The sequence below is a fragment of the Xiphophorus hellerii genome, chromosome 6, assembly GCF_003331165.1.
Source record: "Xiphophorus hellerii strain 12219 chromosome 6, Xiphophorus_hellerii-4.1, whole genome shotgun sequence".
NCBI lineage: Eukaryota > Metazoa > Chordata > Actinopteri > Cyprinodontiformes > Poeciliidae > Xiphophorus > Xiphophorus hellerii.
The window spans coordinates 28,078,917-28,104,773 of record NC_045677.1 but is presented as its reverse complement, the minus strand read 5'-3'; the positions used below and the strand labels follow the sequence as shown (position 1 = coordinate 28,104,773).

Here is a 25,857-nt window from a genome sequence, read left to right as displayed (position 1 = left end):
TTGTTCTTATTGTGTGGACATAGAAGGAATAAGACATGTTTAGGTTCATTTTAAGTAATTTATAAGAGAAAGAAAAGAAATGGAAAGGATAAGAGGCATTTCAAAAATTATGGCTAAGTTATTAGGGAATCATCAATCACAATACATAAATCAAGCACTTATTAAATATTTAAGATACAAAATTAGCTGAGAGAATTTACTATGTATATGTGTGCATGTATATAATATAGTTACACATCCGTCCAGTTGATGGCGCTAGTACACAAAGTCTGTAAATTGCCAGTAAAGACCATAGAAAAAGAAGAAGACCGCATGGGTTAAGCTAGAAAACTGCTGCATTGTCCCATTCCTGCTAATATTTCAGCAACCATGTCTTCAGCTCAGCATCTCAGAGAGTTTATCAGAGAGAGACTAACTGCTGCTGCTCAAGAAATCTTCACCGAGGTTGAAAAAACCATCATTTGCTACGAGGAAGAGCTCGATGCTCAGCGCAGGATGATGGGGATCAACTGGAAACCAGAAATTAAGCTACACAGAGTCGGTTCGGAGCTGCAGAGACAAAGTTCTGGTAGGTCTGGATAAAGGTGCTGATGTTTTCACTGAAGACAGCAGAGATCCGTCAGCGGCGATAGTTGCTGCAGCTCCAGCTGCTGCTAAACGGGGCTGAACAGAAACTGTTTTAGCTGCTAGCTCTGATGCTACAGAGGCTGATAGTTTTGGAGCTCAGGACAAAATGTTGCAGCACAAACAGAAAATGTGTTTATGAGTCGAGCTCCTTCACTATATACATTATTCCAATTGTTATAAGTGCTAGAAATCTGGAATATAAGGTGTAAATACTTCATTTGTGAGTTCATCTGCGATTTTATAAATCCTAAAAAATAAGTACATCTCCAGGTCTGAATACTGCAATGGAGGTTATTAGGAAGGAGAAGGGGAGATGCAGGATGAACTGTTGTTTTTTTCATATGGAAACAGAACAAACGTATGAAACAAAAAACGTGCAATATTTCATTGTTTCTTATATTAAGTGAGTCACAGAGCTGCAGGTTGCACAGCCCAGATCTAGCAGAGCAAAACTGTAATCTTGTCTCAAACCAGCTGAAGCTAAAAGTGCAAAATACTCAAGACTATTAAAATGAATATTATTACATTTCAATGTGTATTTTTTGCCATTTTGGAAATATGGCAATGTTCACAGAGCAAGCTGTCTATTGCAAAATGGTAAAAAGTCAGTTTTTAACAGTAAAGTATTAAAATCATTTTTATTTCACTTTGCTGAATGTGTGACTAAATCAAATTTTGCTCTGTATTCAACAAATCATAATAAAACACATATAAACAGTCAAATATCTCCAGCAATAAATGTGGAAAGCAAAAATATCTATAATGTACATTTCAAATCATTCTTTTGTTGTAGTTATGCTTTTTAGCAGCACATCCTCCTCAGTGTGTGGTGTTGAGAGAAACTCATCCAGCCTCATCCCTCACACTTCCATTTACTAATCTAAATTTACAATCTCAGCAATAATGAATAGGTTTTCATTTTAGGCAAGTTTTTTCTACATTTTCTTGGATACACTTTCTTTTGAACATCAAGACATCTTCCTTATTAAAGAAAATGTTCTCTTCTCTTTCTTCTTTTGAAGAATGGCTTAGAGAAACAAGCCGCTCTGTGTCTCATCACATTTATAATCCAGAGAGCCAGAATGCCATGTTTTACTGATTTAAGTTTCTACACAGTTTGATCAACTTTAAAAAGTGAATTTACAATTAAAATTAAAAACATATTGTCTTATGGTAGGATGAGTTCTTCTCTGTATGAATGCCCTGAAATTAAACATTTAATTGTAAAAAATAAAAAATCTGTATGAAACTGTATTTCTGGATTAAAACATTTTGAATATTTTTGCTATGGCTTCAAATTAATGTGGAGGACACTTTACCTGCTTTTCCGTTAAACTCGACAAACTAATTTTAGATTAACCGTATGATGCCTACAGACCAGAATCTCCAGGAAAATCCAGGCTGATCCATGAGATAGTTATCAATTAAATTATATTAATGATGTCATCCTTTGTTCCCACAGACCTCCAACAGCCAAGTGTCTCCAATGAGGAAGAAGCTTCTGCCATCCAACAAGTCTGTAGCCTGGCAAGTAGGTCCAGTCAGGATCAGAAAGAAGCAGAACATCAGTGGACTGAAGAGGTACAGATGGAACCAGAACCAAAATTGATTAAAGAAGAGGATGAACCAGAACCTACACTGCTCAAACATGAGCAAATAGAATATCCACTAACATATGTAAAAAAAGAGGAACTAGAATCTTCCGTGCTTCAACATGAACAGCAGCCACCAGAACATTTACTAACTGGACAGGACCAGAAGAACCTCTGCAGCAGTCAGGAGGGAGAGCAGCTTGTCCAGAAGCAGTTTGCTGCTTTGACTGAGACTTCTACTCTTCAGGAAGATGATATGAATGAAGACGAGACAAAAACAGAGCAGCTTTCCCTTCATATCTCTCCAGTGGTTGAGAGCAAAGATCAGGAAGGAAGCAGCTCCTCTGTGTCAGAGAGTCAGTCTGGTACCAGTACAAAGAAAAGATCTTTTAAATGTGACATTTGTGGGAGATGTTACACACACCTGTGTAAATTGAAAAACCATTACAGAACTCACACTGGTGAGAGACCTTTTTCATGTGAAACATGCGGAAAAAGTTTCTCTCTAAGTTATATTTTAAATCGTCACAAGACAACTCATACAGGAGAGCGACCTTTTTCATGCCAGTCATGTGGAAAGAGTTTCTCTCGAATACGTAATTTAAAGGACCACAGAAGAACTCATACAGGTGAGAAGCCTTTTTCATGCCAGTTATGTGGAAAGAGTTTCTCTCGAATAGGTAATTTAAAGGACCACAAAAGAATTCATACAGGTGAGAAGCCTTTTTCATGTGAATCATGTGGAAAGAGTTTCTGTCAAATGAGCATTTTAAGTCGTCACAAGAAAATTCATACAGGTGAGAAGCCTTTTTCATGTGAATCATGCGGAAAGAGTTTCTCTCTAATTAATTATTTAAATGACCACAAAAGAACTCATACAGGAGAGAAACCTTTTTCATGTCAGTCATGTGGAAAGAGTTTCTCTCGAATGAGCAGCTTAAGTTGTCACAAGAAAATTCATACAGGTGAGAAGCCTTTTTCATGTGAATCATGCGGAAAGAGTTTCTCACGAATTAGTCATTTAAATCGTCACAAGAGAATTCATACAGGTGAGAAGCTTTTTTGATGCCAGTCTTGTGAAAAAAGCTTCAATCGAAGGGATAATTTGATCATTCACATGAAAACCCATACAGGTCAAGGGCTGCTTGGAAGACAAACCTGTGAATAAGTTGCCTTTGAAATTGGTCACTTAATTATTCTCATTAGTACCCACATGAATGAGATGGATTTTTCATGAAATATGGAGAAGAAAGTGTTCTTTCATGCTGGTAAACTGAATTTTCACATAACACAAATACACAAATTAGTCATTAACTCACACAGATTCACTGTAATAAATATTAAACCCTGTCTTGGATTGTTTCACTTTTCAAACATTAGACCTTCACCTATTTTTGAAGGTCTAATGGTTGCCCATTTAGACCTGCATTTTGCCCATTTAAGGATTTTTTAGCAAAGTTTGTTAAATTTTCTAAAGAATATTTAGAATATTCAAAGTGATTTCAACTGGCTTGGAAGTGGAAATATTGAAGGTCTACGCTATTTGACATGCTACTGGCTGACTTTTGCAAATTAGCCAATGAGGACCTTTCAGAACCCTCCTCAGATTTCCAGGATGGACATCTGCAAGTCAAATGTTTGTCATGAGAAACACACAAATATTCATGCTTTGCTGAAGAATTTCTTGTCTAAATTTATGTGAGACTTGGATGTAACAAACAACTTAATAAAAGCTCTGACAAATACAACCTGTAGCAATTTCATATATAGATATTTTGCCTATTGGAATAATCATTTCTCTGCTTTGTGATGTGTTTTTTATTTTTTAACTTAATGATTTGTGTATTTTATTTAAAATGGTACAGACTACTCTTTGTCTAGGAAGAAAGACTTATGTATAATACAAAGTTGTATTTCAGCTAAAACACATCTGGTTAAATTAGGCAAATTATTCAATATCAGGCTTTAAGATTATGTACTAGAGCATTTAAAACCACATCAACAGCAGCAATATAAGGAGAAATGCAGTTAGATTTAAGAAGCCAAAAATAAAAATAAACTATTGGTTCAATTTACAAGGCAATAACTTTGATCATCCAACTTGGGGAATTTGAAATCCATGGTGGGAAAAAGAAAAGAAAGAAATTAGGAGTTTTGGGTGGATTATTGAAAAGAAAAAATAATTTCAAATGAGTAATTTAGAAATTATGGTAGTCAAACACCAATATCAATTATACCTCCCTGGATTCTACCAGAAGCAATAGTAGACATGTCAATAATGGAATAGAAACAAGATAAATCTTTCATCATAGATAATTATTCAGTACAATTATATTTAAAGAATTATCAATATATTCAAATCTATACGGATGCATCAAAAATAACAAGAAAAATAGGAATAGCTTTTCTAGTACCAGAATTCAGTATAAAAATAGAAAAACTAAAAATGTTGGCAATATTATTAGCTTTTCAATGGGGAGAAGACATAAAACCATTAAAAACAATAATTTGTTCAGATTCAAGCTCTGCATTATTAAGTTTAAAATATAATCAATCAGATAGTAGGACGGACATTTTATTAGAAATATTTTATACATTAGTTAGAATACAAAATATGGGTTTGATAGTTATATTTGTGTGGGTTCCAGCACATATTGGCGTAGAAGGAAATGAGAGGGCAGATAAAATGGCAATTCAAAACTCTTATTAGTTTTACAGTTAAAACAAGTAAATATGAGGGAAAGTGTATTATTAAACAAAAACTGATGAAAAAATGGCAAAAAAGGTGGGATGAAGAAAAAACAATACAGCAGGAGAAAGTAATTATTACTTGTATAGTAAACATATACAAATAGTTATTCGATTTTTTTTTTACCCCTCCAGGGGGCCTTTTGTGGGCTCTAGTGTCCCTTATATGATAGTAGGCTGAAAACAAGGAAGGAGAGGAGGGAAGACATGCGGCAAATGTCGTCGGCTCCGGGAGTCGAACCCGCGACGGCCGCATCGAGGACTCAAGGCCTCCAAATACGGGTCGCGCTAACCGCTACGCCACCACGGCACGCAGTTATTCGATATTTAAAGAAAACTAAATAGAATCTAAAAATATCTAGTAGGTGAGTTTGTGAATGTGTGTATGATAAACAGATGGATAGTTTACAAAGTTATATATAAGTGTTTATACTTATGTGTGTGTGGTGTACTTAGGTGGCGGTAATGCTACTAAAGGTTTGTTGCCATCCGCCAGGAAAACCAAGAAGTATTTCTCTGTAGCGTTTATCGCCTGTCCACACTCCAATTCAGTAGGGGGCGGTATTGTCTACCGCCTAAAAATCAAAGAAGAAGAAGAAGCTTTTATGGCCTAAGCTAGAAAACTGCTGCATTGTCCCATTCCTGCTAATATTTCAGCAACCATGTCTTCAGCTCAGCATCTCAGAGAGTTTATCAGAGAGAGACTAACTGCTGCTGCTCAAGAAATCTTAATCGTCACAAGACAATTCATACGTGTGAGAGGCCTTTTTCATGCCAGTTATGCGGAAAGAGTTTCACTCAAATTGGTACTTTTAATCGTCACACTAAAATTCATACAGGGGAGAAACCTTTTTCATGTGTGTCATGCGGAAAGTGTTTCTCTCGACTTACTCGCTTAAATCGTCACAAGAAAAGTCATACAGGTGAAATGTAAGCCTCTCGCTATAAATCAATTAATCGCACGATAAATAAAAATTAGTTTGATTATAAAATGATGCCGATAATATTGCTTGTTTGTTTTCATTGTCTCTCTCTCTTTCTACCAATGCGAATGACAAAAAGCTTCACTCCAGTGCCTCAAATTCCTCCCTCTGGTTTCCTTGGTAATGGCTAAACACACAAGGAGCTAAAACTTGTGAGATGAGGAAAACATTTGATATTAGTTTCTGTAGTTGTGCCAAGATGATTGCCACTAAATATATTAATGCATATTATGGTATATTTTGTGTTTGAATTGTTAAAATAGACAGTTACACACCATTTTAGTCTCAAATACTCTCAAGTACATAAGAGTGACGGAGTTGGAATTGCTTAGTGCAGAGGTCTCCAACCCAATTTCTCATTATTTAATGTCTTGCAGGTTTTAGATTCATCCCTGTTCCTAACGGCGCTGCCAAGAACTTTGGGCCCCAAGACAAAAAATAAAATTGACTGCCCCCTGCGCAGTAGCTGTCTCTATTTCTTCAGTCTGTCCGACCCATTTAAAGCGTAACTGTAAATGCTTGCAACTGTCTTGCTTTCTTTGGTCCAATACTGGCACCATCACAATATTTACTGCTAGTGAGTTATATATGCAGCAGTCTGCATACAGTTTGCAATTGTAAAAAGAACAGAGAAAACAAAATTCCTCCCGTGGATGACGTTAACTAGCCTAGCATGTCAATGAAGAGTGCTGCTCACCTTTTCAGGAATAGGGAGAAGTTGGCTGTCTGGGGAGTTAGGACTGCTGCTGACTGACTCATCTGTCAAGAGTGGCAAAAGGTACATGGACAAGTTAAATATAGGACTATTTTGGTACATATTGCCCTCGCTGATTAAATGCTGGTGTACTTCAGGCAAACAGCAGTCTGTAGCTAAGCTAACTGAGTTAAATGGTTGATCACACACTGCAGTGTATCCACCTCTCTTGAAGAAAATCTGGGTTACATATAGACACCCTTTCTCAGGGTTTCCCCCAGAAAACGTGCTAAGCCCGGTGGTCGGGGCACCGAGATGGTCCACCGGCGGTCCATTGTGTTTTTGTATTAAAAAATGTAAAATTTACAGGAAATATAAAAATATTACTGACAATGTTACTGCAAGACATTGCCAGCAATACTTAAACCCACAACTACAGATTCTTAAAGTCAAAAAACGACATCTATTAATGCTCTTTTAATAGAGACTGGAGAGACTCCAATGGAAATGAGATAAATAAAATTACCTTTATATTGGATGGAAATTAAAAGTAGAAGAAAATGTAACTTCAACAATTTTACAAAACTGTTGGGAACATTCAAAATTCAGGATTAATGGATTAAGATGGATTGTAGATAAATGGGCTAAAATGTACGGATTAGAGAACAAGCAAATACTGCAGTTTAATTCGATTAGTGTTGTTCCTCCTTGGCTATTTCCTGATGTAAATATAGACATGAGACTTCATAAAATGAAAAATGATTGGAATTCAAACGAAGTAGGGGTAAAGACAGGTACATGTTTAAGAAACTCACATTCTGATTACATTAAAGTATATTCAGACGGTTCTAAAAATATAAAAGGATGTGTGGGAATAAGAATATATATACCAGATTTTAAAATATATATTTCCTAACGATTATCAGACCAATTTTCTGTTTTTACAGTGGAAATGGTGGCAGTTATACCAAACCTTCAGTAGGTTGAGGAGGTTCGACCAGATAGGGGGGTGGTATGCATGGATTCCAAAGCAGTAATAGAAATTATTCAGGTAGAAGGAAATAATTGAAAAGACTTAATATTAGAAATTCAGCACAGTTTATTTAGGGGTGGCACTGATGTTTGGTTCTGCTGGGTATCAGGACACGAAGGTGTAAAAGGCAGACAAATGAACAAAAAGGGCTTTTTAGGGCAATAACATTTACAATTGCTTTTGGAAAAAAGGGAGGGAAATCTCTCTCTTTTGTTAAGAGTAAAAACATAGAAATATGGCAAAAAAGATGAAATGAAGATAAAGGAAGAAGTTTTTGTAAAATACAAAAGTCAGTATTAATTAAAAAATATTATTGAGAGAAACAGACGGGAATAAATAATGATGAGATTAAGACTCGGTCAAACTAATCTAAATGACATTTCATGTCTAATAGAGAGGAAAAATAATAATGGATTTAGAGAGAAAGATAATACATAACATGCATTGATGAATTGTAAAACATATGAGCCTGAAAGGGAGAGATTGAGAAGAATGGTTAGAAGGACAGGAATGGAGTCTTAAAGGAATATTGGGAAATGAAGGAAACATAGTGGATATTTGCAGATTAAGGAAAGCTTTATTTATTTTTCTTCAGAATACAAAATGTAAAAAACAGAATTTAATGGATGTAATGTTGCTACACACTCATGTACAGTAGGTGGCGGTATAGCTTAACGTTGATTGCGATTCACAATGACAGAAAAGAAGAATTTTATTTTTTTTATTTTATTTTATTGTTTTGTTTGTTTTGTTTTGTTTTGAGGGGGGTATATATAGTTAGCGTCCCGATCCACACTCCATTCCAGTAGATGGCGGTAATGCACATCTAAAAGTTGTTTGCCAACCGCCATAAAAAAGGAAAAGAAGAAGAAGAAGAAGAAAGACTGGGGAAAGGCTGCTGTCAACGATTGTATCGGACAGGAGGAGCTCTGGAGAAGAGACGCTGACATTTGGAAAAGAAGCGGTTTGTGGCATAATCTGGGTTGTGAGTGGATCAGATGGCTAGTAGTAGTGGGGGAAGTTTGGAGGAGGATAATATGGATACAGGTTGGTCAATGGTAGAAAATAGAAGAGGGGGAGGGGGGAGAGATAAAGGGAAAAAAGGATTGGGTAATGGGAAAAGATCTTTTGAAGATGAAGAAGAAACAACTGAAATAAGAAAGAAAGCAATGATGGAAGAATTTAAAGTAATATTAAAGTTTAAAACTGGACAGGATTTGATGGGGGTAAGTCCTGTTAGTTTGTCGAATGGGCTTATGAAAGCTATTGGAGAGGTAGAGCTGGCTAAGGTGATAAGAGATGGGAGTTTACTAATTATATGTAAAAATGCTGAACAAAGAAATAAAGCTCTTAAGCTACAAATGGTGTGTAAAAAGGAAGTGATAGAAAGAAAGGTGGTGGGAGAGGTAAAAGGGGTGAAAGGGGTGATTTCAGGAATCCCTATAGGAGAAAACTTGAAGAGTTGAAGAAAATGATTAAAGGAGGAGAAATTACAGAAATTAAGAGACTACAAGCTTTTAGGGATGGAAAGAAATTGGATAGTACATCTGTACTATTGGTTTTCAAAGATAGGGTTCTGCCTGATAAGATAATGATTGGATATTTAAGTTACAATGTAAGACAATATGTTCCATCACCAGTTAGATGCTATAAATGTCAAAGATATGGAGATGTTGCAAATGTTTGTAGAGGGAAACAGAGATGTGGCAGATGTGGAGGAGAACACCCTTATGGAGAATGTGGAAATAATCCTGTCAAATGTTGCAACTGCGGAGGAAATCATACTGCAGCATATGGAGGATGCAATGTAAGGAAAGAGGCAGCTGAAGTTCAAAAATTAGAACTGAAAAGAGAGTAACTTATGCTGAGGCTGTGAAACAGGTGAGAAGTGATGATAGTAATTTGAATGTAAGTCAGGAAAGGAAAGTAATGGCAAATAATGATCAGGGAAATATTACGTTAGATAAATTAATTCCATTTCTTGCGTATATTATTAACTGTTCAGAACAAGCAAGAAATAAAACTGAGAAGATTAAAATTATAGTGAAAGCAGCTTCTAAATTTTTTAAGGTAAAAGATTTGTCTTGGGAAAAAATACATGATGAGCTAAGACAAGGTGAAGGGTCAGCTGATCTTGAAGCGTCTCAAACAATTTCATAATTTTAATAATACAGTGGAATGCTCGGAGTTTAATAACAAATGGTCAAGAATTTAAAGGTTTCATTAGTAATTTAAATCCAAAACCGGATATAATATGTGTTCAAGAAACTTGGCTCAAGCCATCATTACAGTTTAGTATTAATGGTTATTCAGTTCTACGTAAAGACAGGGAAAATAAAAATGGAGGAGGGTGTGCTATTTTTATCAAAACTAACATAAAATTTATTCAAATACCAATACAAATAGTGTCAGACTTAGAAGTTATTGTGGCTGAAGTATGGACAAATGAAGGGAGTATTAAAATAATTAATTTCTATAACCTGTGTAAGCAATTAGAAAAATCAAAACTTGTAGAAGTCCTAAAAAATTGGAGAGGGAAAATAGTGTGGTGTGGGGATTTTAATGCTTATAGCACATTATGGGGTGATCAAGATAATTATAATGGAGAGATTGTAGAAGAGTTCATAGATGAAAAAGGATTGATTGTTTTAAATAATGGAGAAGGCACTCGGGTGGATATTGTTAGAGGCAAAGAGTCTGCTATTGACTTGACATTGGTGTCTCAATCTATGGCTGATGTATGCAGATGGGAAATACTCAAAGAAAATACAATGGGGAGTGATCATTACCCAATAGTCATTAATATAGGGGTAGTTATGAAGGAGGAGCAGTTAAAAGTTGAGGGAAGGTGGAAATTTGGGAGAGCAAATTGGGGTATGTTTGGAGTTATGAGTGAAGAATGCTTGGAAAAGGTAGATATAAATAATCCAATTAATGAGGTTAATTCTGAAATTAGCAAGGGTATAATAAATTCGGCCAAATTAAGTATTCCCAAAAGTAATGGGAATAGGATAAAGAAAAAAATAGTTCCTTGGTGGACAATAGAATGTTCAATAGTTATTAAACAGAGAAACAAAGCGTTTAAGATATTGAAAAAAATGATAAGCTTTCAGAATTTGATAAATTATAAAAGAAAACAGGCAGAAGTTAGAAGAGTTATTAAAAGTGCTAAAAGAAATTATTGGAGAAAGTATTGTGAATCTTTGGGGAAGAATTCAGCATTAGATAAAGTCTGGAATACTATTACAAAAATGTCAGGGAATTCAAAAGAATTTTTTTTCCCAATAATTAAAGAGAATGGAAATAATATTATAGATAATAAAAGTAAGGCTGAGGTATTAGGGAAGATGTTTGCTAAGATACATAGTACAGAGAATCTAAATAATAGGGAAAAATTAGGACGTGAAACTACCAAACAGCGGAATATAGAATTAATTCAAAATGATGAGAATTATGATGATTATAGTAACAAGGAATTTTCCTTAGCTGAATTAGATAAAGTGATGAGGAATTCTAGAAAATCGACACCTGGTAATGATCAAATCACTTATAATATGATGAGTAATCTTAGTGCTGTGAGTAAAGAAAAAATGTTAAAACTGTTTAATAAAAGTTGGGAGGAAGGAGTTTTGCCTGATAACTGGAAGGAAGCTATTATTATTCCTATATGCAAACCTGGGAAAGATCCAAATTTAACTGAAAGTTATAGACCAATAGCCCTAACGTCGTATTTATGTAAAATTATGGAGAAAATGGTAAGTAATAGGTTAGTATATTTCTTAGAATCCAAGGGGAAGTTAAAGGAATACCAGTTTGGATTTAGAAAAGGAAGAAGTACGATTGATCCAGCAATATGTTTGGAACATGACGTTAGACGAGCTCAAATTAATAAAGAGAGTGTGATAGCAGTGTTCTTGGATGTGGAAAAGGCTTATGATATGTTGTGGAAAGAAGGGTTGCTGATTAAATTAAAACTAACAGGTATAAAGGGTAAAATGTTTAGATGGATTAGAAATTTCTTAACTGACAGAAAGTTAAGAGTGAAAATAGAAGGGGAAATTAGTTCAGAGTATCAAGTGGAAAATGGAACTCCCCAAGGGAGTATTATAAGCCCTATGTTATTTAATATAATGATTAATGATATTTTTAGTAATATAAATAAATCCTTAGGTGTTTCGCTATTTGCAGATTATGGTGTCATTTGGAAAAGGGGAAGGAACATTGAATATATAACACAGAAAGTGCAGGAAGCATTAAATAATGTAGAAGCATGGGCGTTAGAATGGGGATTTAGGTTCTCAACATCTAAATCTAAATTTGTTTTTTTTTCAAATAAGAGAGTGAGTAGTAATGTGGAACTTAAATTTTATGGGAGTATAATAGAAAGGAGAGAAGAAATTAAATATTTGGGGATATGGTTTGATAAAAAACTCACATGGAAAACGCACATAGATAAGATAGTGGTAAAAAGTAAAAGAATTTTAAATATTTTAAGATGTCTAGTAGGCAGAGAATGGGGAGCTGATAGGAAAGCATTAAGAACGTTTTATATTGGTCTAATTCGATCTATTTTTGATTATGGATGTATTTTATATAATTCAGCTTCAAATAAGTTATTGGAAAAGATAGACAGAATACAATATCAAGCGTTAAGGTTATGCTGCGGAGCGATGAAAACAACTCCAGTCTCGGCTCTACAGGTTGAGATGGGTGAGATGCCAATGAAGATTAGAAGAGAACAAATAGCAGCAACATATTGGGCGAATATTAAAGGTCATAGCAAAAATTATCCTCCATATTTAACACTAAAACCATGTCAGGAAAAAGAAAAGAAGAATACAAATAGTTTTGGATGGGTAATTTTAAGTAAAATAGAAGAAATTGGGATTGATAAAGTTCAAGTAAGTTCAGTAGTTGTCTCTCCTGCCATCCCACCATGGGTTTTAGAACAGGCTGAAGTTGACTTAAAATTATTGGAAAAGGGAAGAGAGATGGAAAAGAATGAAGTGGAAAATTATATAAATAAAGAATATTCAAAGTATATCCAAGTATATACAGACGCTTCAAAAAAGTCAAATAATCAAGTAGGGATAGCATTTATTGCTCCAGATTTAAATGTTATGGAAAATAAAAGAATTAGTGATAAACTAACAGTGTATACAGGCGAATTAATGGCAATTTTAATAGCCTTAGAATGGATAGAGGGAATTGGAAAAGGAAAGTTTGTAATTTGTTCAGATTCTAGTAGTGCATTAATGAGTATACAAGGAATGAAATCGGAAGTTAGACAAGATATTATAGAGGATATAGTTCAGGTAATTTTCAGGATTAAGAAGAACGGATCTCAGATTAAATTAATTTGGATTCCTGCTCACATCGGTGTTGTAGGAAATGAATTGGCAGATAATTTTGCTAAGAGAGCCTCTAATAAAGAAATTGTTGAATTAAATATTAAAATGAGTAGAAATGAGATAAAGAGTGTTGTTAAGGAGTATGTGAAGGAAAAATGGCAAGAGCAGTGGGATAGAGGAGAAAAAAGGAGATTTTATTATAAAATTCAAAAAAGAGTTGGGGGGTATAGAAAAGGTAATAGGACTAGAAGGGAAGAAGATATTATTTCTAGAATCAGATTTGGGCATACAAGGTTAAATAGTACTCTTAAGTTAATTAATAAACACAGTACAGGTTGTTGTGAATATTGTGGAGAGATGGAAACAATACAGCATGTATTTTTATAATGCAAGAAGTATGTAAGGGAGAGAGAGATGTTGGTTAATGAGATGAATAATTGTAAATTAGATTTAGAAGAAATATTTCAGAAATCGTCAGGAGATATAATATTTGAGAGTGTTTTTAGATTTCTAAGAAGGACGGGTATTATGGGGAGGGTATAAGCGTGTGATCCATACTCCAACCTGGAAGGTGGCGGTAATGCACCTGTAAGTTGTTTGCCAACCGCAATAAAACAAGAAGAAGAAGAAGAAGAAGCTAGCATACGCTAAGCTAGAAACCTGCTGCATTGTCCCATTCCTGCTAATATTTCAGCAACCATGTCTTCAGCTCAGCATCTCAGAGAGTTTATCAGAGAGAGACTAACTGCTGCTGCTCAAGAAATCTTCACCGAGGTTGAAAAAACCATCATTTGCTACGAGGAAGAGCTCGATGCTCAGCGCAGGATGATGGGGATCAACTGGAAACCAGAAATTAAGCTACACAGAGTCGGTTCGGAGCTGCAGAGACAAAGTTCTGGTAGGTCTGGATAAAGGTGCTGATGTTTTCACTGAAGACAGCAGAGATCCGTCAGCGGCGATAGTTGCTGCAGCTCCAGCTGCTGCTAAACGGGGCTGAACAGAAACTGCTTTAGCTGCTAGCTCTGATGCTACAGAGGCTGATAGTTTTGGAGCTCAGGACAAAATGTTGCAGCACAAACAGAAAATGTGTTTATGAGTCGAGCTTCTTCACTATATACATTATTCCAATTGTTATAAGTGCTAGAAATCTGGAATATAAGGTGTAAATACTTCATTTGTGAGTTTATATGCGATTTTATAAATCCTATAAAATAAGAACATTTCCAGGTCTGAATACTGCAATGGAGGTTATTAGGAAGGAGAAGGGGAGATGCAGGATGAACTGTTGTTTTTTTCATATGGACACAGAACAAACGTATGAAACAAAAAACGTGCAATATTTCATTGTTTCTTATATTAAGTGAGTCACAGAGCTGCAGGTTGCGCAGCCCAGATCTAGCAGAGCAAAACTGTAATCTTGTCTCAGACCAGCAGAAGCTAAAAGTGCAAAATCCTCAAAACTGTTAAATTGAATATTAATACATTTTAATGTGTATTTTTTGCCATTTTGGAAACATGGCAATGTTCACAGAGCAAGCTGTCTGTTGCAAAATGGTAAAAAGTCAGTTTTTAACAGTAAAGTATTAAAATCATTTTTATTTCACTTTGCTGAATGTGTGACTAAATCAAATTTTGCTCTGTATTCAACAAGTCATAATAAAACACATATGAACAGTCAAATATCTCCAGCAATAAATGTGGAAAGCAAAAATACCTATACTGTACATTTAAAATCATTCTTTTGTTGTAGTTATGCTTTTTAGCAGCACATCCTCCTCAGTGTGTGGTGTTGAGAGAAACTCATCCAGCCTCATCCCTCACACTTCCATTTACTAATCTAAATTTACAATCTCAGCAATAATGAATAGGTTTTCATTTTAGGCAAGTTTTTTCTACATTTTCTTGGATACACTTCGTTTTGAACATCAAGACATCTTCTTTATTAAAGAAAATGTTCTCTTCTCTTTCTTCTTTTGAAGAATGGCTTAGAGAAACAAGCCACTCTGTGTCTCATCACATTTATAATCCAGAGAGCCAGAATGCCATGTTTTACTGATTTAAGTTTCTACACAGTCTGATCAACTTTAAAAAGTGAATTTACAATTAAAATTAAAAACATATTGTCTTATGGTAGGATGAGTTCTTCTCTCTATGAATGCCCTGAGATTAAACATTTAATTGTAAAAATAAAATAAAATAAATCTGCGTGAAATTGTATTTGTGGATTAAAATATTTTGAATATTTTTGCTATGGCTTCAAATTAGTGTGGAGGACACTTTACCTGCTTTTCCGTTAAACTCAACAAACTAATTTTAGATTAACCGTATGATGCCTACAGACCAGAATCTCCAGGAAAATCCAGGCTGATCCATGAGATAGTTATCAATTAAATTATATTAATGATGTCATCCTTTGTTCCCACAGACCTCCAACAGCCAAGTGTCTCCAATGAGGAAGAAGCTTCTGCCATCCAACAAGTCAGTAGCCTGGCAAGTAGGTCCAGTCAGGATCAGAAAGAAGCAGAACATCAGTGGACTGAAGAGGTACAGATGGAACCAGAACCAAAATTGATTAAAGAAGAGGATGAACCAGAACCTACACTGCTCAAACATGAGCAAAGAGAATATCCACTAACATATGTAAAAAAAGAGGAACTAGAATCTTCCGTGCTTCAACATGAACAGCAGCCACCAGAACATTTACTAACTGGACAGGACCAGAAGAACCTCTGCAGCAGTCAGGAGGGAGAGCAGCTTGTCCAGGAGCAGTTTGCTGCTTTGATTGAGACTTCTACTCTTCAGGAAGATGATATGAATGAAGAAGAGACAAAAACAGAGCAGTTTTCTGCTGCTGCTGCTCAAGAAATCTTCACCGAGGTTGAAAAAACCATCATTTGCTACGAGGAAGAGCTCGATGCTCAGCGCAGGATGATGGGGATCAACTGGAAACCAGAAATTAAGCTACACAGAGTCGGTTCGGAGCTGCAGAGACAAAGTTCTGGTAGGTCTGGATAAAGGTGCTGATGTTTTCACTGAAGACAGCAGAGATCCGTCAGCGGCGATAGTTGCTGCAGCTCCAGCTGCTGCTAAACGGGGCTGAACAGAAACTGCTTTAGCTGCTAGCTCTGATGCTACAGAGGCTGATAGTTTTGGAGCTCAGGACAAAATGTTGCAACAGAAAAATTGTTTACGAGTCTCTGAAAACCAGATGGAGATCATTCAAGCCCCGTGACTAAATATATTTTTCCAAGTATGATCAGTGCTATAAATTCTGGAATATAGTGTGTAAATTCTTCATTTATAAGCTCATACGTGAGTCACAGAGCTGCAGGTTGCGCAGCCCAGATCTAGCAGAGCAAAACTGTAATCTTGTCTCAATCCAGCTGAAGCTAAAAGTACAAAATCCTCAAGACTTAAATTGAATATTAATACATTTTAATGTGTATTTTTTGCCATTTTGGAAACATGGCAATGTTCACAGAGCAAGCTGTCTGTTGCAAAAGAGATAAAAAGTCAGTTTTTAACAGTAAAGTATTAAAATCATTTTTATTTCACTTTGCTGAATGTGTGACTAAATCAAAATTTGCTCTGCATTCAACAAGTCATAACAAAACACATATGAACAATCAAATATCTCCAGCAATAAATGTGGAAAGCAAAAATACCTATAATGTACATTTAAAATCATTCTTTTGTTGTAGTTATGCTTTTTAGCAGCACATCCTCCTCAGTGTGTGGTGTTGAGAGAAACTCATCCAGCCTCATCCCTCACACTTCCATTTACTAATCTAAATTTACAATCTCAGCAATAATGAATAGGTTTTCATTTTAGGCAAGTTTTTTCTACATTTTCTTGGATACACTTTCTTTTGAACATCAAGACATCATCTTTATTAAAGAAAATGTTCTCTTCTCTTTCTTCTTTTGAAGAATGGCTTAGAGAAACAAGCCACTCTGTGTCTCATCACATTTATAATCCAGAGAGCCAGAATGCCATGTTTTACTGATTTAAGTTTCTACACAGTCTGATCAACTTTAAAAAGTGAATTTACAAGTAAAATTAAAACATATTGTCTTATGGTAGGATGAGTTCTTCTCTCTATGAATGCCCTGAAATTAAACATTTAATTGTAAAAAATAATTTTAAAAATCTGTATGAAACTGTATTTGTGGATTAAAACATTTTGAATATTTTTGCTATGGCTTCAAATTAGTGTGGAGGACACTTTACCTGCTTTTCCGTTAAACTCAACAAACTAATTTTAGATTAACCGTATGATGCCTACAGACCAGAATCTCCAGGAGAAACCAGGCTGATCCATGAGATAGTTATCAATTAAATTATATTAATGATGTCATCCTTTGTTCCCACAGACCTCCAACAGCCAAGTGTCTCCAATGAGGAAGAAGCTTCTCCCATCCAACAAGTCTGTAGCCTGGCAAGTAGGTCCAGTCAGGATCAGAAAGAAGAAGAACATCAGTGGACTGAAGAGGTACAGATGGAACCAGAAACAAAATGGATTAAAGAAGAAGAGGAGGAACCAGAACCTGCACTGCTCAAACATGAGCAAATAGAATATCCACTAACAAATGTAAAAAAAGAGGAGTTAGATTCTTCAGTGTTTCAACATGAACAGCAGCCACCAGAACATTTACTAACTGGACAGGACCAGAAGAACCTCAGCAGCAATCAGGAGGGAGAGCAGCTTGTCCAGAAGCAGTTTGCTGCTTTGATTGAGACTTCTACTCTTCAGGAAGATGATATGAATGAAGACGAGACAAAAGCAGAGCAGCTTTCCCTTCATATCTCTCCAGTGGTTGAGAGCAAAGATCAGGAAGGAAGCAGCTCCTCTGTGTCAGAGAGTCAGTCTGGTACCAGTACAAAGAAAAGATCTTTCAAATGTGACATTTGTGGGAGATGTTACACACGACAGTGGTACTTGAAAAACCATTACAAAACCCACACTGATGAGAGTCTTTTTTTATGTGAAACATGTGGAAAGAGTTTCTCACAACTTAGTGATTTAAAAGTCCACAATAAATTTCATACAGGTCAGAGACCTTTTTCATGCGACTCATGCGGAAAAGGTTTCTCACGAAATGGAGATTTAAGTGAACATAAGAGAATTCATACAGGTGAGAGACCTTTTTCATGCGAATCATGCAGAAAAACTTTCAAACGAATTGGTGATTTGAGAGTCCACAAGAGAATTCATACAGGTGAGAGACCTTTTTCATGCGAATCATGCAGAAAAACTTTCAAACGAATTGGTGATTTGAGAGTCCACAAGAGAATTCATACAGGTGAGAAGCCTTTTTCATGCGAATTTTGCAGAAAACGCTTCTCAGAAAATGGTAGTTTAAATGACCACAAGAACATTCATACAGGTGAGAGACCTTTTTCATGCAAATTATGTGGAAAAAGTTTCTATCGAGTTAGTAGTTTAAATGCGCACAAGAAAATTCATACAGGTGAGAGACCTTTTTCATGCGAATTATGTGGAAAAAGTTTCTATCGAGTTAGTAGTTTAAATGTCCACAAGAGAATTCATACAGGTGAGAGACCTTTTTCATGCAAATCATGCGGAAAGTGTTTTACTCAAATTGGTCATTTAATTGCCCACAAGAAAACTCATACAGGTGAGAAGCCTTTTTCATGCGAATTTTGCGGAAAACGCTTCTCAGAAAATGGTAGTTTAAATGACCACAAGAACATTCATACAGGTGAGAGACCTTTTTCATGCGAATTATGTGGAAAAAGTTTCTATCGAGTTAGTAGTTTAAATGCCCACAAGAAAATTCATACAGGTGAGAGACCTTTCCATCATGACAATCCTGTGGAAAAAGCTTCTCTCGAAGGAATAATTTGAGGATTCACATGAAAACTCTTACAGGTCAAAGGCCGTTTTGAAGCCAAACTTGTGGAAAAGTTTTCTCAGAAATTGATCATTTAGATAAACTCAGGAGAACCCACATGGGTCAGATGTGTTTTTCCACATGAAATATGGGGTGAAAAATGTCTTTCATTATGGTAAACTGAATTTCCACATGAAACAAATATATAACAAGTACATAAGAATGGTGGAGCTGGAATTGCCTAGTCCAGAACTCTCCAACCCAGTTGCTCAACATTAAATGTCCTGCAGGTTTTAGAGTCATCCCTGTTCCTAGGGGCGCTGCCAGACTTTTGGGCCCTATGTCAAAAAATAAAAAATGTTTATACTGCGCAGTTGTTGTCACAATACTTGCTGGTAGTGAATTATTCATGCAACAGTCTGCATACAGTTTGCAAGATTAAAAGTAGTAAAAGCTAAATATTTAATATTCCGTTCTTAGTAATGTATGAAAAACGACGCAAATATGTAGAGATGCATCAAAAGAAGAGACTGATAAAACAGGGATAGCAGCATACATTCCTAAGCAAAAAGTTATTATAAAAAGGACAGCAGATAATTTATCATGTTTTTCAGCAGAGATGTTTGCAATTATTTTTGCATTGCAATGAGTGGTGGAGGTGAAGCATGCTAAGATAGTTATCTGTTATGAAAATGTATATAGGTTGGCTAAAGAAGCAGGTAAGGTAAGTGCAATTGAATGCAAAGTCTCATTCAGCAGAACAAAAATTAAAAATGATTATTGAAGATGAAATAATACATGGCAGGAAAGATATAATATAGACAAAAGAGGGAGCTGTAAAAAGTAGTAGTATAATGAATAAGAAAGAAAATATGGATAAACAAGTTGAGGATTAGGCATACTAGTTTAAATAGTGATTTAAAAATTATAGGAAAACATCCATCAGGTGATTGTTCTTATTGTGTGGACATAGAAGGAATAAAACATGTTTAGGTTCATTTTAAGTAATTCATAAGAGAAAGAAAAGAAATGGAAAGGATAAGAGGCAATTCAAAAATTATGGCTAATTAGGAAATCATCAATCACAATACATAAATCAAGCATTTATTAAATATTTAAGATACAAAATTAGCAGAGAATTTACTATGTATATGTGTGCATGTATATAATATAGTTACACATCCGTCCAGTTGATGGCGGTAGTACACAAAGTCTGTAAATTGCCAGTAAAGACCATAGAAAAAGAAGAAGACCGCATGGATTAAGCTAGAAAACTGCTGCATTGTCCCATTCCTGCTAATATTTCAGCAACCATGTCTTCAGCTCAGCATCTCAGAGAGTTTATCAGAGAGAGACTAACTGCTGCTGCTCAAGAAATCTTCACCGAGGTCGAAAAAACCATCATTTGCTACGAGGAAGAGCTCGATGCTCAGCGCAGGATGATGGGGATCAACTGGAAACCAGAAATTAAGCTACACAGAGTCGGTTCGGAGCTGCAGAGACAAAGTTCTGGTAGGTCTGGATAAAGGTGCTGATGTTTTCACTGAAGACAGCAGAGATCCGTCAGCGGCGATAGTTGCTGCAGCTCCAGCTGCTGCTAAACGGGGCTGAACAGAAACTGTTTTAGCTGCTAGCTCTGATGCTACAGAGGCTGATAGTTTTGGAGCTCAGGACAAAATGTTGCAGCACAAACAGAAAATGTGTTTATGAGTCGAGCTCCTTCACTATATACATTATTCCAATTGTTATAAGTGCTAGAAATCTGGAATATAAGGTGTAAATAATTCATTTGTGAGTTTATATGCGATTTTATAAATCCTATAAAATAAGTACATCTCCAGGTCTGAATACTGCAATGGAGGTTATTAGGAAGGAGAAGGGGAGATGCAGGATGAACTGTTGATTTTTTCATATGGAAACAGAACAAACGTATGAAACAAAAAACGTGCAATATTTCATTGTTTCTTATATTAAGTGAGTCACAGAGCTGCAGGTTGCGCAGCCCAGATCTAGCAGAGCAAAACTGTAATCTTGTCTCAAACCAGCTGAAGCTAAAAGTGCAAAATACTCAAGACTATTAAAATGAATATTATTACATTTCAATGTGTATTTTTTGCCATTTTGGAAATATGGCAATGTTCACAGAGCAAGCTGTCTATTGCAAAATGGTAAAAAGTCAGTTTTTAACAGTAAAGTATTAAAATCATTTTTATTTCACTTTGCTGAATGTGTGACTAAATCAAATTTTGCTCTGTATTCAACAAATCATAATAAAACACATATAAACAGTCAAATATCTCCAGCAATAAATGTGGAAAGCAAAAATACCTATACTGTACATTTAAAATCATTCTTTTGTTGTAGTTATGCTTTTTAGCAGCACATCCTCCTCAGTGTGTGGTGTTGAGAGAAACTCATCCAGCCTCATCCCTCACACTTCCATTTACTAATCTAAATTTACAATCTCAGCAATAATGAATAGGTTTTCATTTTAGGCAAGTTTTTTCTACATTTTCTTGGATACACTTCGTTTTGAACATCAAGACATCTTCTTTATTAAAGAAAATGTTCTCTTCTCTTTCTTCTTTTGAAGAATGGCTTAGAGAAACAAGCCACTCTGTGTCTCATCACATTTATAATCCAGAGAGCCAGAATGCCATGTTTTACTGATTTAAGTTTCTACACAGTTTGATCAACTTTAAAAAGTGAGGTTACAATTAAAATTAAAAACATATTGTCTTATGGTAGGATGCGTTCTTCTCTGTATGAATGCCCTGAAATTAAACATTTAATTGTAAAAAATAAAAAATCTGTATGAAACTGTATTTCTGGATTAAAACATTTTGAATATTTTTGCTATGGCTTCAAATTAGTGTGGAGGACACTTTACCTGCTTTTCCATTAAACTCGACAAACTAATTTTAGATTAACCGTATGATGCCTACAGACCAGAATCTCCAGGAGAAACCAGGCTGATCCATGAGATAGTTATCAATTAAATTATATTAATGATGTCATCCTTTGTTCCCACAGACCTCCAACAGCCAAGTGTCTCCAGTGAGGAAGAAGCTTCTGCCATCCAACAAATCTGGAGCCTGGCAAGTAGGTCCAGTCAGTATCAGAAAGAAGCAGAACATCAGTGGACTGAAGAGGTACAGATGGAACCAGAAACAAAATGGATTAAAGAAGAAGAGGAGGAACCAGAACCTGCACTGCTCAAACATGAGCAAATAGAATATCCACTAACAAATGTAAAAAAAGAGGAACTAGATTCTTCAGCACTTAAACATGAACAGCAGCCACCAGGACATTTACCAACTGGACAGGACCAGAAGAACCTCTGCAGCAATCAGGAGGGAGAGCAGCTTGTCCAGAATCAATTTGTTGCTTTCATTGAGACTTCTACTCTTCAGGAAGATGATATGAGTGAAGAAGAGAGAAGAACAGAGCAGCTTTCCCTTCATATCTCTCCACTGGTTGAGAGCAAAGATCAGGAAGGAAGCAGCTCCTCTGTGTCAGAGAGTCAGTCTGATACCAGTACAAAGAAAAGATCTTTCAAATGTGAAATGTGTGGGAGATGTTACACACAACTGTGTAAATTGAGAAACCATTACAGAACCCACACTGGTGAGAGACCTTTTTCATGTGAAACATGCGGAAAAAGTTTCTCTCTAAGTTATATTTTAAAAAGTCACAAGAAAACTCATACAGGAGAGAGACCATTTTCATGCCAGTCATGTGGAAAGAGTTTCTCTCGAATAGGTAATTTAAAGGTCCACAAAAGAACTCATACAGGTGAGAAGCCTTTTTCATGTCAGTCATGCGGAAAGAATTTCTCACGAATTAGTCATTTAAATCGTCACAAGACAAGTCATACAGGTGAGAAGCTTTTTTCATGCCAGTCTTGTGAAAAAAGCTTCAATCGAAGGGATAATTTGATCATTCACATGAAAACCCATACAGGTCAAGGGCTGCTTTGAAGCCAAACCTGTGAAAAAGTTGCCTTTGAAATTGGTCACTTAATTATTCTCATTAGTACCCACATGAATGAGATGGGTTTTTCATGAAATATGGAGAAGAAAGTGTTCTTTCATGCTGGTAAACTGAATTTTCACATAACACAAATACACAAATTAGTCATTAACTCACACAGATTAACTGTAATAAATATTAAACCCTGTCTTGGATTGTTTCACTTTTCAAACATTAGACCTTCACCTATTTTTGAAGGTCTAATGGTTGCCCATTTAGACCTGCATTTTGCCCATTTAAGGATTTTTTAGCAAAGTTTGTTAAATTTTCTAAAGAATATTTAGAATATTCAAAGTGATTTCAACTGGCTTGGAAGTGGAAATATTGAAGGTCTACGCTATTTGACATGCTACTGGCTGACTTTTGCAAATTAGCCAATGAGGACCTTTCAGAACCCTCCTCAGATTTCCAGGATGGACATCTGCAAGTCAAATGTTTGTCATGAGAAACACACAAATATTCATGCTTTGCTGAAGAATTTCTTGTCTAAATTTATGTGAGACTTGGATGTAACAACTTAATAAAAGCTCTGACAAATACAACCTGTAGCAATTTCATATATAGATATTTTGCCTATTGGAATAATCATTTCTCTGCTTTGTGATGTGTTTTTTATTTTTTAACTTAATGATTTGTGTATTTTATTTAAAATGGTACAGACTACTCTTTGTCTAGGAAGAAAGACTTATGTATAATACAAAGTTGTATTTCAGCTAAAACACATCTGGTTAAATTAGGCAAATTATTCAATATCAGGCTTTAAGATTATGTACTAGAGCATTTAAAACCACATCAACAGCAGCAATATAAGGAGAAATGCAGTTAGATTTAAGAAGCCAAAAATAAAAATAAACTATTGGTTCAATTTACAAGGCAATAACTTTGATCATCCAACTTGGGGAATTTGAAATCCATGGTGGGAAAAAGAAAAGAAAGAAATGAGGAGTTTTGGGTGGATTATTGAAAAGAAAAAATAATTTCAAATGAGTAATTTAGAAATTATGGTAGTCAAACACCAATATCAATTATACCTCCCTGGATTCTACCAGAAGCAATAGTAGACATGTCAATAATGGAATAGAAACAAGATAAATCTTTCATCATAGATAATTATTCAGTACAATTATATTTAAAGAATTATCAATATATTCAAATCTATACGGATGCATCAAAAATAACAAGAAAAATAGGAATAGCTTTTCTAGTACCAGAATTCAGTATAAAAATAGAAAAACTAAAAATGTTGGCAATATTATTAGCTTTTCAATGGGGAGAAGACATAAAACCATTAAAAACAATAATTTGTTCAGATTCAAGCTCTGCATTATTAAGTTTAAAATATAATCAATCAGATAGTAGGACGGACATTTTATTAGAAATATTTTATACATTATTTAGAATACAAAATATGGGTTTGATAGTGATATTTGTGTGGGTTCCAGCACATATTGGCGTAGAAGGAAATGAGAGGGCAGATAAAATGGCAATTCAAAACTCTCATTAGTTTTACAGTTAAAACAAGTAAATATGAGGGAAAGTGTATTATTAAACAAAAACTGATGAAAAAAAGGTGGTATGAAGAAAAATCAACACAGCAGGAGAAAGTAATTACTTGAGCAGCTTGTCCAGAAGCAGTTTGCTGCTTTGATTGAGACTTCTACTCTTCAGGAAGATGATATGAATGAAGAAGAGAGAAGAACAGAGCAGTTTTCCCTTCATATCTCTCCAGTGGTTGAGAGCAAAGATCAGGAAGGAAGCAGCTCCTCTGAGTCAGAGAGTCAGTCTGGTACCAGTACAAAGAAAAGATCTTTCAAATGTGATGTTTGTGGGAGATGTTACACACACCTGTGTAAATTGAAAAACCATTACAAAACCCACACTGATGAGAGACCTTTTTCATGTGAATTTTGCAGAAAAGGTTTCTCACAAAATAGTACAATAGTTTAAATGAGCACAAGAAAACTCATACAGCTGAGAAGCCTTTTTCATGCCAGTCTTGTTATAAAAGCTTCTATCGAAGGGATAATTTGAGGATTCACATGAAAACTGATAGAGATCGGGGGGGCCTTGCCTTGACATGTCTTGCTGCTGAAATAAATAAATAAAATTTGATTGATTGATTGAAGCCAAACTTGTGGAAAGATGTTATTTGAAATTGATTATTTAGAGACCACATGGGTATATCTGTTGTTTGAATTGTTAAAATATACTTTTTTTTTACACCATTTTAGTTTTGCAAGTACTCTCAGGTATTAAAGAATGATGGGCAGTAGATCCTGAGGACTTGGTTAGGAGAACCTGGCCTAGTCAAAGGCCAGACTTCAACCTTACTGAAATCCAGATTTTTTTTCAGAGAGCTGTGGAGAAACAGATTTTTGTAAATCTAAATGATCTGCTGCAGGGTTCTAAGAAAAACTTAGTGAACGTTGTTCCACAAACATGATGTTGAAGCTTTATAGTTACATTTGTTGACTTCTGTATAGATTTTTTTTAAATCAGAGTTTAATTTTATGTGAATTTGAAATGGACCAAAGTTTCAGTTTTGAGGTATGACCCCCAACTTCTGTTTCCTCCACTGCAAGGGGTGAGGCTGATTGTAATACCTTATCTAAATCCAATGTAGTTGCACGGATATATTTGTCTTGTTTTAATTAATTAGATTTAAGTTATTTTTCAGTATCCCACTTCCTTTTATCATGTTTCATTAATTTGATTTGATCCCCAGTTTATCACTAAATGTATTTTCCATCAGTTGCTAAATTGCATGTCAGTAGTTAGAGAAAAGTAATTTTTTGGATAATTCAGCTGTAGTGCTTGGCTATTTTGTTAAACTCTCAGACTTGATTGGAAACAAACGTGTCTGTGATCGTTCCTTCTTGCTTGAAGAGTTTCTTCTGTCGGTAGTTTGAATTAATTCCTTCAGAGGTAACTTTCAGGTTTG

General features: G+C 35.3%; 2 protein-coding genes and 1 pseudogene across 5 annotated transcripts; all 3 read left to right on the top strand.

Moving 5' to 3' along the window:
• The first annotated feature begins 281 nt into the window (after positions 1 to 281).
• Positions 282 to 4,724, top strand: LOC116720966 (zinc finger protein OZF-like; annotated as a pseudogene).
• A 710-nt stretch (positions 4,725 to 5,434) lies between these two features.
• LOC116720972 (zinc finger protein 391-like) lies at positions 5,435 to 25,603 on the top strand. 4 transcript variants are annotated; one of them, XM_032564513.1, is made up of 5 exons: positions 5,448 to 5,692; positions 15,894 to 16,029; positions 17,403 to 18,248; positions 18,501 to 18,536; positions 24,835 to 25,603. In XM_032564513.1, the coding sequence occupies exons 1-5, from the start codon at positions 5,630 to 5,632 to the stop codon at positions 24,861 to 24,863; spliced, it is 1,110 nt and encodes a 369-aa protein (XP_032420404.1). In that variant the 5' UTR covers positions 5,448 to 5,629; the 3' UTR covers positions 24,864 to 25,603. The 4 variants fall into 4 exon arrangements, with proteins under 4 accessions (XP_032420401.1, XP_032420402.1, XP_032420404.1 ...); XM_032564510.1 differs by lacking the exon at positions 24,835 to 25,603 and having other exon boundaries at positions 5,435 to 5,692; positions 18,501 to 19,257; XM_032564511.1 differs by lacking the exons at positions 18,501 to 18,536; positions 24,835 to 25,603 and adding an exon at positions 18,585 to 19,257 and having other exon boundaries at positions 5,440 to 5,692.
• LOC116721000 (zinc finger protein with KRAB and SCAN domains 3-like) lies at positions 20,100 to 23,458 on the top strand. The gene is made up of 2 exons (XM_032564565.1): positions 20,100 to 20,396; positions 21,918 to 23,458. The coding sequence occupies exons 1-2, from the start codon at positions 20,198 to 20,200 to the stop codon at positions 22,862 to 22,864; spliced, it is 1,146 nt and encodes a 381-aa protein (XP_032420456.1). The 5' UTR covers positions 20,100 to 20,197; the 3' UTR covers positions 22,865 to 23,458.
• Positions 25,604 to 25,857: the final 254 nt, after the last annotated feature.